Below are 13,764 nucleotides of genomic sequence, written 5' to 3' on the forward strand. Positions count from 1 at the left end.
CCTGCGCCAGCCCCAAAAGCCACACCCTTTCTTATGTTACTTCCTGTTGTCCCTCTGGCAGGATGCGGCAGAGGGAAGCCTATGGGGCTGGTGTAAGTTGTGGATGCACAATGCCACTGCTGCCTAGGCATACTGGGGGAAGCTGCTGGGTTGCAGGTGGATGGCAGTGGCGGCAGCAGCAAATACCAGATCCAGGAGCAGGAGAGAAGGCAAGATGCAAGCTAAAGTGTGTGGCAAGGGGTTTGGAGGAGGCAGTTTGGAAAGGCCCATCTATAATAATAAAACGCTAAGCGCGCATGCGCACTCCTACCTGTGTGATCCGTATGTCCGTGGCCGGCAGGAGTGTGCATGCGCACTACTGGCAGAGAAATTGTAAAGTGCGGGCCTCCCTGCTCTCCAGCTCCTCCAGGCATCGAGTGGCAGTCCTCCATCCAGTCCACCAAAGCGGCTCTTCTGTCTACCCTCCTCTTCAAAAAAGCCTACTGAGGATAGCAGCCGGCTGTAGCGAAACTCGCAGGCCGCTCTGCACCTCAGTAGCACATTCCCTCTGATGCACCGGATTGAGTCAGAGGGAACGTACTACTGAGGTGCATAGCGCCTGAGAGGTTCGCTACAGCCGGCTGCGATCCTCAGTAGGCTTTTTTGAAGAGGAGGGCAGACACGAATGACCAGGAAGCTAAATGCTGGACAGGGGGAGCAGGAAAGAGGTGCTGTTAGACAGGGGGGGGAAGTAAAAGGAAGGGAGAAGGCCTACTACTGGACAGGGGGAGCAGGGAAGGGGTGCTGCTGGACACGGGGAGGTAAAAGGAAGGGAGAAGGGCTACTGCTGAACAGGGGGAGCAGGCAAGGGGTGGTGGACAGAAAGAAAGACAGACAGACAGAAAGTGGCCAAGGAGAGAGAGAAAGAGAAAGTAAAACAGACACACACATCTATTCTAGCACCCGTTAATGTAACGGGCTTAAATACTAGTACAACATAATAGGTCTGGCTATGCTACTGCTTTCCAACGACAGTGGTGGAACCAAGGGCAGTATCAGAATTCAAGAAGGTGGGGATAAGCACAAAGGATCTCTGAGGGAAAGGAAGAGATTGCTAAGCTGAGCAGGCAGTTTGGATGGGCCCTATGGTTTTTATCTGTTGCCATGTTATATATTTCTATTGTTTCTACGCACCATTACTTTCACCAGTTATTCATACAAATCCTTGCTCTCTCAATACAGGATTGGCATTATTGGACAGCCTCGCAGAATGTTCAATTCCTACACGCTCTTACCTCTTGAGATGGAAGAAGAAGCTAACTCCAGAAAAAGAAGTGGTGCTTCATTCTATTCATTTGGTTTGGATGCTTCATATCGCACAAACACACGATCTGGGCTCAGCCAGCCGAGCACTGCAGTCTCAAGAGCTACCACCGAGGGAGGTTATTCTGAGAATGAGTTATAGTGGTATTGTAGAGCCATTAGCTTAATTCTCTTCAATCTTTTCCATTGACTTTTCTGGTTTTAAATCTTGTTTTTCTATTTACGGTATCTGTTATTCTGCAGCTATGAGGATATTTTTAGGTCTGTCCTCTTTTAGTGGCTTACTCCTTTCTGTTTCATCTCTGAAGTTTACTAGCTTGTTTCAATAAATATTTCAATTTTTATCTCCGTTTGTGTTTTTGAATCCTGGAAGAGTGTGGGACAGTTTGCTGTTACACATTTAGGGGCTCTTTTATTGAAGTTCCTGGAACGCTAACTGCAAATATTAATATGCAGCAAGTACAAAGCCTGTGTAGTAAATGTAGGGGCTGTGCCCTGCATTTATTGTACATGACAGACAGTTACCGCATAGGCACCATCTTGCATGTCTAGGCTGATAGAACAGGCCCTCCATGCTACCAGGTTGGGTATATAATACAGCCAGATACAAATGTGAAACATGACAGCTACACTTGGTGGTGCTCCCCATTCCTGTCCCCCCATTACCCCCTCATAATCTCTCCTTTCTATTCCTCCCAAACCCAATGCTCCCCTCCCAATTTGATAGCCCCCTCAGATTCAATGCCCCCTCCCTCTGATCAATGGCCCCTGCTGATCCAACCTCCTGCCATGCCCCCTCCCAGAAGGTAAAAGACACTGGAGGTAGGCCCCAGTGGTCCATTGGCAAGAATTAGGAGGGATCCCTCTCCATTCCTGTCCCCTCTGGCTCTGGGCTCAGAATGGCTTTGAATTTCAGCTGGACAGAGTGGAATTTTAGAAAGAACGTCCAAGTCTCTATGTCAGATAGGGGAACAAGATCTGCTGACATACATCCTGTTCTAAAATACATGAGAAACTGATGTCTGAGCGCTAGACATCCACTTTATAAACTAAAATGAATATCCAAACTATAAACAGGGCAAAACAAAGGACATGGACAATGTAAGGTTTGGAGGGGTTATGGTTGAAGCGGCCTTAATCCACGGTCCCGAGTTCAATATCCTCACAGAAGATTCACCAGGAAGTAGAATCAAATAATAAGCACAGCCAGAAGTGATTGCATAAAGAATATAATATAGAAATAGACTTAATATTATAGAAAAGCAAGGCTCATAAAGATTAAGCATTACCATTAAGGAATAAGTTTTACAATTACAGAGACTGCTTCTGTGCTCTTGTGAATGAGAGAGAATAGGTGCTGTGAGGACAGAGAGGTAGAGAGAGAAAGAGGGGTGGGGGGTGAAGTTCCAAGCTTCAGGTTCCAGAAATAGAGAGAGAAAGGGGGTTGATGTTGAGAGGGGGCTTTTTATAACAAATAGAATCTATTGAAGTTAAGCATCCCCATCCTTAGTAAACTGTCTGAAACAATGATTAGTTTCACTGATCAGGAAGGTGAGTGAGGTATGCTAGACTGGAGAACAGACTGGAGTATGCCTCTGACAATAGTTTCTGATTAATCTTAATTATCTGTGCACCTGGACCCATTGTACATCCTAAGCTGTCCATCTTAAGCATCAGACATTAACACATCTTCTTAACACCTCTTAACGGTGACGTGACTAAATCGCACGAGACAACGGCATGCCAACTGAGCGCAGACAATTGAGCGCAAGGTTGATGGCGCGCCGAAGAAAAGCACTATTTTAAAGGGCTCCGACGGGGGGCGTGGCGGAGGAACCCCCCCCACTTTACTTAACAGACATTGCGCTGGCGTTGTGGGGGGTTGTAACCCCCCACATTATACTTAAAACTGAACTTTTTCCCTAAAAAACAGGCAAAAAGTTCAGTTTCAAGTATAATGAGGGGGGTTACAACCCCCCACAACACCAGCGCGATGTCTGTTAAGTAAAATGGGGGGGGGGGTCCCCACCAACAACCCCCGTCAGAACCCTTTAAAATAGTGCTTTTCTTCGGTGCGCCGTCAACCTTGTGCTCAGTTGTCGGCGTGCCGTTGTCTCGCGCGATTTTGTCTATGAATCCTCTTAACCCCTTTTCGCACCTATTTACTGCCAGGTCCTCTAATCATTGATTTAATTTAGGCTGTCTGCAATGACATTCCCTAAGGTCAGACATGAATGACATAATCTCCCATAGGCCTTTGCTGACATTGGTTAGGCTAACTGAAAATGCTGATTGCTAGCAATGCTAGGCTGACAGACAACTTAAGGCATCATACAAATATCCATATTATAAAATAACTACACAGATGTCCATGTGGAGGAATGGCAAAGTGTAATGAGCAGATCAGAAGGAAGCCTAAACAGTCCAATAAGTACAAATAAAGTTTTATTGAGCAACAAATGTGAAGAAGTTGGAAACAGTTTCTAACTCCTCCAATTTGATGCTTAATAAAACTGTTTGGATTTACTTATTGGTCTGTTTAGTCTTCCTTTTGGTCTGTGATTACCCTTTGCTGGTTTGACCCTTGTAGACTGCCTATTTGCTACATGTGATGTCATACATGCTCAGAAGCCCGCCAGATAGTGGCGTAGTGAAAGTGGGTGGCACCCCTCCCCCCACTCTCTTCTCTGCACCCTCCCCGTCGCGCACGCCTGCCCCCTTCACTTCTCCCATACCTTTAAAATTTTCCAGGCATGAGCAACATTACAAACTTGCTGCCCACAATGTGTTGGCTATTCCTCTGACATCACTTCCTAGGCGTGGGGCCCAGAGAGAGGTGACGCCAACACAGGCAGCAAGTTCATAAAGAGGTATGAGAGAAGGGAAGGGGTGAATATGCATGGTGGGGGTGGGAGGCGGTACCTCTACAAAGACCGTACCCAGGGTGGACCATCCCCTCACCCCCTCCCTTAGTATGCCACTGCCTCCAGCTTGGGGCTTTTCTAAACCTGGACAAACTAATGGATTTTGGAAATCTAGCTGGGCCCCTGGACAGTCCTCTAAAAAAAGACCATGTCTGGGGTTTTCCTGGACATCTGGTAAACCCTAGGTACAGAGGATAGGTCATGACCTGGTTAAAGCTGTTGGGAGGCAGGGGCCGGCGAGTGTGGGTCTGTGGTCAGGTGTCTTTTTTGACTTTACAAATATGGTAACTCTACTGCACTGGGAATCGAACTCACAATATCAGGGTGCTGAGGGAGCAGCTCTAACCACTAGATCACCGCTGTAACTTTTTATGGGGGGGGGGGGTTGTCTTTTGTTGGGAGTGGGGATAATAAGCAATTTTTGTAAAAGAACAGCTCTTAAATTATTCCGGATTATAACTGCGCAAAGAAACAGCTTTGTAGCCGGCACCGCTTTTCTTAACTTCTGTGACGAATCTGCTGCTGGGATTTTTCTGACTGTCGCGCGAAGGGGGGCGGGCGCCGGGCGGAAGCCGGAAGAGAAGCGTCGCGCGCCGGGCGGGACTTGGCCTTTGCGTGGTAACAGCGTGAGTGAGGTGTGCGCTGGAGACGCCGGGTCCTGGGATCTGTTACACCGCTTCTGGTCGTCAGGCAAGTCGCCGCTGTCTAACCAGGGCTCTGAGCTCGCCAAGGGGCTCCCTATCTGCCGCCTAATGCGGCGGCGCCGCCGGCGGCGACATGAGCGGCCGGGCCTGTAAGACCTGCGGTTGCACGGACATTGATATCGACCAGGCTCGCGGCGATGCGGTGTGCACGGGCTGTGGCTCCGTCCTGGAGGACAACATCATCGTGTCCGAAGTGCAGTTTGTTGAAAGCGGTGGTGGAGGCTCGTCTGCTGTCGGCCAGTTTGTGTCTTTGGATTGTGAGTAACTTTATTCGCGGTGGTCAGTGTTTGCACCACTTGGCTTTCTCCATGTAACCGGGAATTGGAACAAAGCTTACGGCCTTATAGCTACTACATGTATGTCATGGGCTTAGGTTGGAAATCCAGGGGAGTAGCAGAGGGTTGCTGACTGACGTTCTTTCTTTAGAGCATGTTAATCCATTATCTTTCTAAGAAAAGCAGGTCTACATTGCCAAAATGGCTGTAGTAAGGTAAGACCAGGACTGGAACAGCCTATTCTGGAAGTTGGAAGCAATTGGCAACCGTTAAGTACATACTTTTGAAAAATTTTAAGTCTTGCTTGGAATCATATTAGGAGACTTGACTACTACACGTTGGTGAGACACTATCTGATCAATTAATATTTTGGGTGCACTCTCCTGTCTTGCATGGTTGCTTCAACCTGATATAAAGCTCTATACTAGAGAGTCCCAAAACGGTTGCGGACCCCAAATGAGGTTGCAGCCTGGGTGGTCTCACCATAGGTGCAACATTATTCTGCACCTCGGGGGGGGGGGATGTCTGCACAATTTTATTTGTTTGCTATTATGGGGTTACAGCCACAAAAAGATTGACAAACACTGCCCTACACCAAACAGCCTTTGAATAATCTTGGTTTAAATTTTAGCTCCTGCCTTTTCTCAAGGTAAGTTGCATCTAAGTAGGGTGGGTATTTCTATGTATCACAGAAACATAGAAAATGACAGCAGATAAAGGCTATATAGCCTATCCAGTCTGCCCATCAATATCGTCTGCTATCTCTTCCTCCCCCTACGAGATCCTACGTTCTTGTCTTATGCTTTCTTGAATTCAGATACAGTTCTTGTCTCCGTTACCTCCACTGGGGGGTCATTCCACGCATTCACCAATTCCATGCATTCACCACCGTTTTCATAAAGAAATATTTCCTTAGATTACTTTTGAGCCTACCTCAAAGTGCCTCCAACCCCACCAGCTCTTATCTTCTCCAAGATTTTTGGAGCAGGAGCCGTCAAACACAATACCTGTGTGCCTCCTTTTCCTGCCCTCCAGCCGCATTTGCCCCTCCACCAAGCAGCGTGAAGCACTCCAAGCATGTCCATAGCTGACCTGGAAGCCTTTCCTTCGATGTTGGAGTTAGCGTCAGAGAGAAAGCTTCCGGGTCAGCCATGTGCAGCATGCAGGGCCTATGGCCCTACAAAGAAGTACGGCTAGAAGGCAGGAAGGAGAAGGGGGCTGACCTGGTCGGCTCCAGTACAGTCTTGCGTGTTGGGACATGGGAGGGGCATGAACTTGGGACAAAGGCTGGAAGGAGGGAAGGGGAGTGCAAATTTGTGACACAGAAGGAAAGGAGGGGGCGCAAACTTGGGACAGAAAATGGAGAGGAGGGGGTACAAACTTGGGACAGAAAATGGAGAGAGGAAGGGGGCACAAACTTGAGACATAGGATGGAGGGAAAGATGCTGGGGTGGGAATAGAAAGGGAGAATTGTTGAGCACGAGTGTGAGAGTGAAAGAGTTATAGTACACTCAGGGAATGGAAGAAAGAGGAGAATATTTGGGCATAGAGGGAAGGCAGAGGGTGAGCGTGATGTAGAGATGCACGGGGAAGAGAAAGATGAGAGGGAGAAATGTTGGATATTGTGGTGGAGAGGGAACAATGGGATGGATGGAAGAGGGAGGAATGTTGGACATAGTAGGGGTTGAGAGAGGGAGGAATGTTGGATTAGATGAAAGAGATGCACCCTGGATTCCTCTCTCTTCCCCATTCCCTTTGCAGCAAGGGAGGGAATGAGAGATAGAGATGGTGGGCAGTGAGAGAGAGAGAGGGAGACATGTTGCACATGGGGGTGAAGGTAGAGAGGTAGAAATGTTGTGCAGGATTGGGGAGAGGAAAAAGAGGGAGATTGATCCAGGACAGAAGGGAGTGAGAATGCTGTACAATAGGAGAAAGGGAAGAGAGGGAGAACTGCTGAACCATGGTAGGAACCAATGGACAGCAACAGAAGAATTTGCAGAAGACGGGAAAGCGGAGAAAAGTGAAACTGGGACCAACTTGAAGGGAAAAAAAAACTCCATACAACAAAGGTAAAAAAGGAATTTATTGACTGAAATATGTTAGCTTTGGGAAATGTACCGTGTTTTTCCGCTCCATAAGACCCACCTGACCATAAGACGCACCCTAGATTTAGAGGAGGAAAACAAAAAAAACCATTCTGAACCCAGGCTCTGCACCCAGCCCCCTCACTCCCTGCCCCCCCCCCCCCCGAACTTAGGGTGGATGTCATTTACATACACACTAATCAGCAGTGTCCAGCTCTCCTTCAGCTTATTTGGATCCAATAAAAGGGAAGACAATTGCACATCTAAGGCAGGTGGTGGACGAGGGGCAGTCCTGGAAGGTAACGGGGGGGGGGGGGTTGATTTGGGTATTTGTTCCATAGGACACACCCTTTATTCCACCCACTTTTTTGGGTGGAAAAAGTGCATCTTATGGAGCAAAAAATACGATATAAAGCAGATGTCTTTGTATTGTGTTCAAAAGGAAATGCATTTCTGGTTTTATTTCTCCAGTGCTGAAGTATACTTTCTTACCAGGATCACCCAAATTTTTTATCTTGGTTTATATTTGAGTCAACCTTTTTTTTTGGGGGTAGAGGTGGGGGGGGAAGGTCACCTCGGTTTATATTTAAGTATATACAGTATATGTGAGCTATAATTTATGAGCTTCTATAATGATGTTACAATACATAAACTATAATTTAAGAGCTTTAGAAGGGTTTCCATCAATTTACTCACTATCGAGGTAAGTATAACAAGCCTGTAGTTCCCAACCACCTCCTTACTTTTGCGGAGAGGGATTACCTCTGCCCTTCTCCAGTCATATAGGATCACTCCTGACTCTAGAGAAGCATTAGGATCTAAGCTTGTACCTGAAGCAGTGGCAGGTTAAGTTACTTACTTGCCCAAAGTCATAAGGAGCATTAGTGAAACTTGAACCCTGGCTTCTTATGTTTTAAACAGTACAGAAGAACAGCAAGGGAGATGTCCTTTCAACCAAAAACAAGCCTTTATCTTTCTCTGTTCCTTCATGAGTCCAATTTTTCTTCCTCTTTCCTCCACCCCTATTGGCAATATCTCTCTCTTGCTCTCTCTCTCTCTTTTCCACCATCATATCCAACATTTCTCCCTCTCATGCATCTCTATGTCACTCCTCTCTCTATGACAAATTTCTGTTCTTCCTTTCCCCATGTGCATCATCTCTCACTCACACACTCATGCCCATCAATTCTCCCTTTCTATTCCCTCCCTTTCATGTCTCATGTTCATGCCCCTTCTCTTCCTTCTGTATCTAGTTTGTGCCCCCTCCCTTCCTTCTAGCTTTGTCACAAAATTAAGTTGTACCCCCTCCCCTGAAGCTGACCCCTCCACAGAAGCCGCAGGCGCCACCAGGGATCCTCGCCTGCCTGCCCCCTGCTGAAGCTGCTACAGGGGCTCTCTCCCTCTATTCCTGTCCACCATACCACCCCCCACCCCCGAAGCCGACCCTGTTATTTTGTTGGAGCTGGACTCGCTCTATCCTCACTTGACGGTAAAAGCTCATATTGAAAATCTTGGAAATACCTCATGGTACATGTCTGTTGGTAAAGTTGTACCCTCAGCTGACTTATTTACCAGCAGCAGTATGGAGCCAAACTACCAAAAATTTTCATTCGTGAATTTTTTTGCCTACTTTGCTGACCTGTAGAAGTGGAAGCGTATTTGCAAAAGATTTCAAACTTGGCACAGAAACTTGCCCCAAGGTGTTGTACCAAACTGCAAAATTTCAGACTCCAAGGTAGTTTCCTTCTGCTGCAGGTGCTTAAGCAAAGTTGGCGTTTTAGGTCACACGAGGCATGGGAGTTGATCGATTGCTTTTGTTCAACCATCCCTAGCTCCTGACCAAATTGAGATAGATCCAAAAATTTTTTAGAGTTTCATTTGAGACCTTAGACAACATGCCTGTAAAATTTGGTTGGATTTCAAGGGGGTCGAGCATGAGCTCCTGGTCCACTTGACATGGAATGACCCACCAGCTACATTAAGTGCTCTTACCACATCCTCTGGCAAACACGTTCCAGAACTTAACTATTCTCTGAGTGAAAAAATATTTCCTCCTGTTGGTTTTAAAAGTATTACTCTAACTTTGAATGTCCCCTAGTCTTTGTAAATCTTGATGCAGTAAAAAATTGATCCACTTGTTCTACAGTACTCTAGGATTTTGTAGACTTCAATTATATCTCCCCTCAGCTGTTTCTTTTCCAAACTGAAGAGTCCTAATCTCTTTAGTCTTTTCTCATACAAGAGGAGTTCCATCCCCTTTGTCATCTTGGTCGCTTTTTCTTTGAACCTTTTCTAGTGCCACTATATCTTTTTTTTTTCTTTTCTTTTTTTAGATAAGGAGGCCAGAACTGAATGCAATACTCAAAGTGAGGTCGCACCATTGAGTGGTACAGAGGCATTATAACATTCTTAGTCTAGTTTACCATCCCTTTTCTAATAATTCCTAGCATCTTGTTTGTTTTTTTTGGTCACTGTTGCACATTGGGCGGAAGGTTTCAGCGTATTGTCCACAATGACATTCAGATCTTTTTCTTGAGCTGACCCCCAAGGTAGACCCTAGCATCTGGTAACTATGATTTGGATTAGTCTTCCCAATCACTTTGCATTTGCATCATTTTGCATTTGTCCACATTAAATGTCATCTGCCATTTGGACCCCCAGTCTTCCAATTTCGTATGGTCTTCTTGCAGATTTTCACAGTCGCATGTGTTTTTACAACTTGAACAGTTTTTAGTGTCATCTGCAAATTTAATCACCTCACTTATAGTTCCAATTTCCAGATCATTTATAAATAAGTTAAATAGCACTGGTCCCAGTACAGATCCCTGCAGCACTCCACTGTTTACGCTCCTCCATAACCATTTAACCCTACCTTCTGTTTTCTATCCGATAACCAATTTCTTATTTTTAGTTCAATCTTTATTAAGTTTTAACATATTACAGAAAAAATCATTATACAAATATATTATAAACATATGTAAGCATACATTGGGAAAATTCTTAACGAAAAACATATCTACCCATCCCTCCCTCCCTAACCCAAACCCCCATCCTACCTCCCTCCCATATGTCTGGCAGGTCAATCATTCAATCACACACATTGTTTTACAAAACCCTTTATAGGGCTCCAAACATCCTTAAATGATGCCATATACCCCGATCTTTCAGCTAAATTAGCTTCATATTTATAAAAGAGGCACACAGTTTCCCACCAAAAATGAAAGTTCAACAATGTGAAATCCTTCCAGTTCTTAACTATTGACTGTAGTGCCCGGCACATTCCAGATAGTATCATGAACAATTTGTTTTTATTTACTGACAATAAGGTTGTTGAAGTAGCATGTGCCATAAGAAAGAGGAATCCGAACTTCCAATATATTTTATTCCACACCTCCAGCCAGAATGTTTGAACCAGTGGACAGTAAAACAAAAGATGATCAAGTGTACCCCCTTCTTTCTTGTAGCTCCAACATGCATTGGTCTTGTTAGCATCCAATTTATGTACCTTAACCGGGGTCCACAATGTTCTATGGAGCACAAAGTAAAGAGTTTGTCTTAATGATGCAGAAGCCGTACATCTTATCCTTTGAGTCCATATTTTCTTCCAGTTTTCAGATGGAACAGAACATTGTATTTCTCTGGACCAAATGGAACGTCCAGAAAGCGGTTTCTAATGTAGGTATGAGCATAGGAGCTTATACCAGCTTGAAGCTTCATGGCCTTGAACCCCCCCCCCCCCCCACATATAGGCAAGCTTGGTTGATTCTTTAAATTATTGAATGATGGGAAACAAGTCTTAATGGCATGTTGGAATTGTAGTCATTTAAAACATTGTGAGAATGCCAAGTCAAATTTCTGCTGCAAAGACTGAAATGACATCAAACATCCTTAACTCATCACATCTTGCAGGGTTCTAATTACTGCTTGCATCTAGATTTTCCAAAGGATCATAGAGCCATTAATGGTAATTGCAGGATTCAACCATAGGATATTTGTGTGGAACTTTTAGTAGAAGTATTCATATACCTGTCAAATGGCTAAGTTGGAGCGGTGACATCAGAGCAGATTCTAATTGTAACCAGTCAGGTACCTGATCACATAACTCCGGTATTATCCAATACATTCACTGTCTTAAAATGTAGGCATGATGATATAGTTTAAAATTAGGAAGGTTGACTCCCCCCCCCCCAATTCTTTAACTTTTTGTAATTTTACCATAGCAATTCTAGATGTCTTTCTCAACCATATGAATTTGGTAAGCAGTCTATTAATCTGTTTATAACAACCCTCCAAAAAAAGAATTGGTAACATACTCATGTAATACTGTATGACTGGGGCCATCATTATTTTTATCGTTTGGATCCTGCCCCACCTGGAAAGATACAAGGTACTCCATTTCTCACACAATCCCTGTATTTTGGAGAAAAGACACTTTTCATTTGCTGACATGGTGTCACCCACATTTTACAGGAGCATAACTCCCAGATATTTAATACCTTTAGGCTTCCAAAGAAATGGATATGTTTCTAATAACAATTTTACACTGTATATTTTAGGGCAATACCTCAGATTTACTCCAGTTGATCTTATACCCCAAGAAAGATCCAAAAGAGTCAATCAACTGTAGTAAGGCTGGTACCAATGTTTCTGGTTCAGTAAGATATAATAGAATATCTTCGGCATATGCTGAGATCTTATACATGTTGTTTCTATAAGATATTCCCTTATGTTATCTGATTGTTCAATAGCCAGAAGAAGAGGCTCCAATATGAGATCAAATAACAATGGAGATAGCAGGCATCCCTGTCTGACCCTTTGGTAAAGATAGAACTTTTCAGTAAGAACATTGTTTATACATATTCTGGTATAATAAGGGTGGCTATATAATGTTTTAATCATATGTATAAATCCTGCGCCTATAGCAAACCACTTCATTACTTTATACATAAAGGACCATTCCACCCTGTCAAACGCCTTCTCTGCATCCAAAGACACAGAAGACTGGGAATTCCATTGTTTCAGTCAATGACATGAGTTGTAAAGCCAAGCTGGTATTATTAGAGGAATGTCTTCCCGACACAAAGTCCATTTGGTGCATGCCTCTTATTTTTGGTAATACCTTAGCCAGGCAAAGTGCCAGAACTTTGGCCAAAAGTTTACCATCTAAATTTAATAATGAGATGGGTCTATAGTTGGCCCCTAGCATCGAATCTTTCCCTGGTTTAGGGAGTACCACCATAAGTGCCTCAGCCATTGTCCCTGAAATATATCCCATTGATTTAACTGATTGGTACAGATGTAATAATTCTGGCAACAAACTATCCTGAAATGATTTGAAAAATTCTACCGTATATCCATCGTTTTCCGGTGATTCTCATTCTGCAAGGACCCCCAATGCTGCCCTGAGTTCCATTAATGTTACGGGAGCTTCCAGAAATTGTGCTTGTTGTTAAGACAATTTTGGTCCTACTAGCCTATTCAAAAAACCTTCCTCTTATTTTAAGGTAATTTGCCAGTATTTTTCCAGCTTTATTGGCACCTGCATAATATACAGCATTACTTAAAAATCTTAGTTTTTGCGTGCCCTATGGCTTAAAGCAGAGTTGTATTTAAATTCAGTCCCTTAAGCCTATTTACTACCCTTGCATCCCACCTTGTGATTAACTGCGCTTTCAAATTTCTCTCTTTTTCCAATACCTTCAATTCAGCTGCATCTACTTTGTTTTTATAGGCTAAATATGCAATAATGTGACCCCTTATAGTTCCTTTGAAAGCATCTCAGACTGTTTCTGGTGATATCTGTTCTGAATTATTTAATTGGAAAGCGAGCAAAGCATTATTAAAACGCCATACAGGAGAAGAACTGGAAATCAGTAATGCTTTAATTGTAATCCAAATACCAGCACGATTGGGAAGAATGATATCTGCCTGAAGAACTTGATGTAATAAATTATTTGATATCAGAACATAATCAATCCTAGAAAAGAATTGATGGACATGAGAAAAATATGTGAACTCTCTATCAGTTGGATGCAGAATTCTCCATATATCCTTTAAACCCCATATTTTCATCAGTTGTAGCACACTCTTGTCTGATGTATTGGAAGCTCTCATAGGTTTTCTATCTAAAATTGGATCCATGATAGCATTAAAGTCACCCGCCATAATCAGGTTTGATAGATTTTGCTCTAGAATCAAGTTTTGCAATTCCTTATAAAAAGGAGCATTATTAGCATTGGGAGCATAAATATTAAGCAAAGTTAGAGTCAAGTTCTGTAATTTCACTTTTTGATATACCCAACGACCTTTAGAATCTGCATACCCATCCTCCAGATCCCAAAATACAGACTTATTTAAGAGGATCGCCACTCCACCCTTTTTGGCCTCCGCTGCTGCATAAAAACAATGTTTAACCCAACCACCCTGTAATTTAGCAGACGCTACACTATTTAAATGTGTTTCTTGCAAGAGATAT

The 13,764-nt window shown here is 43.9% G+C and overlaps 2 protein-coding genes across 5 annotated transcripts in view; both read left to right on the forward strand.

The window, feature by feature from the left end:
* Window positions 1–1,621, forward strand: part of PPP1R36 (protein phosphatase 1 regulatory subunit 36) — an 86,798-nt gene extending 85,177 nt beyond the window's left edge. For all 3 annotated transcript variants that reach the window (XM_033950959.1, XM_033950960.1, XM_033950957.1), the window contains exon 11: window positions 1,222–1,621. In XM_033950959.1, the coding sequence (XP_033806850.1) occupies window positions 1,222–1,444 (223 nt within the window). In that variant the 3' untranslated portion in view covers window positions 1,445–1,621. The remainder of the gene's footprint in view (window positions 1–1,221) is intronic.
* Window positions 1,622–4,706: 3,085 nt separating this feature from the next.
* The window catches only part of BRF1 (BRF1 RNA polymerase III transcription initiation factor subunit), a 360,212-nt gene continuing 351,154 nt past the window's right edge, over window positions 4,707–13,764 (forward strand). Inside the window, exon 1 of one of the 2 annotated variants that reach the window (XM_033952886.1) lies at window positions 4,707–5,187. In XM_033952886.1, the coding sequence (XP_033808777.1) occupies window positions 5,004–5,187 (184 nt within the window). In that variant the 5' untranslated portion in view covers window positions 4,707–5,003. The remainder of the gene's footprint in view (window positions 5,188–13,764) is intronic. The other variant, XM_033952885.1, reaches the window with a different exon arrangement.

Source organism: Geotrypetes seraphini, chromosome 7 (genome assembly GCF_902459505.1).
Source record: "Geotrypetes seraphini chromosome 7, aGeoSer1.1, whole genome shotgun sequence".
NCBI classification, from domain to species: Eukaryota; Metazoa; Chordata; class Amphibia; order Gymnophiona; family Dermophiidae; genus Geotrypetes; species Geotrypetes seraphini.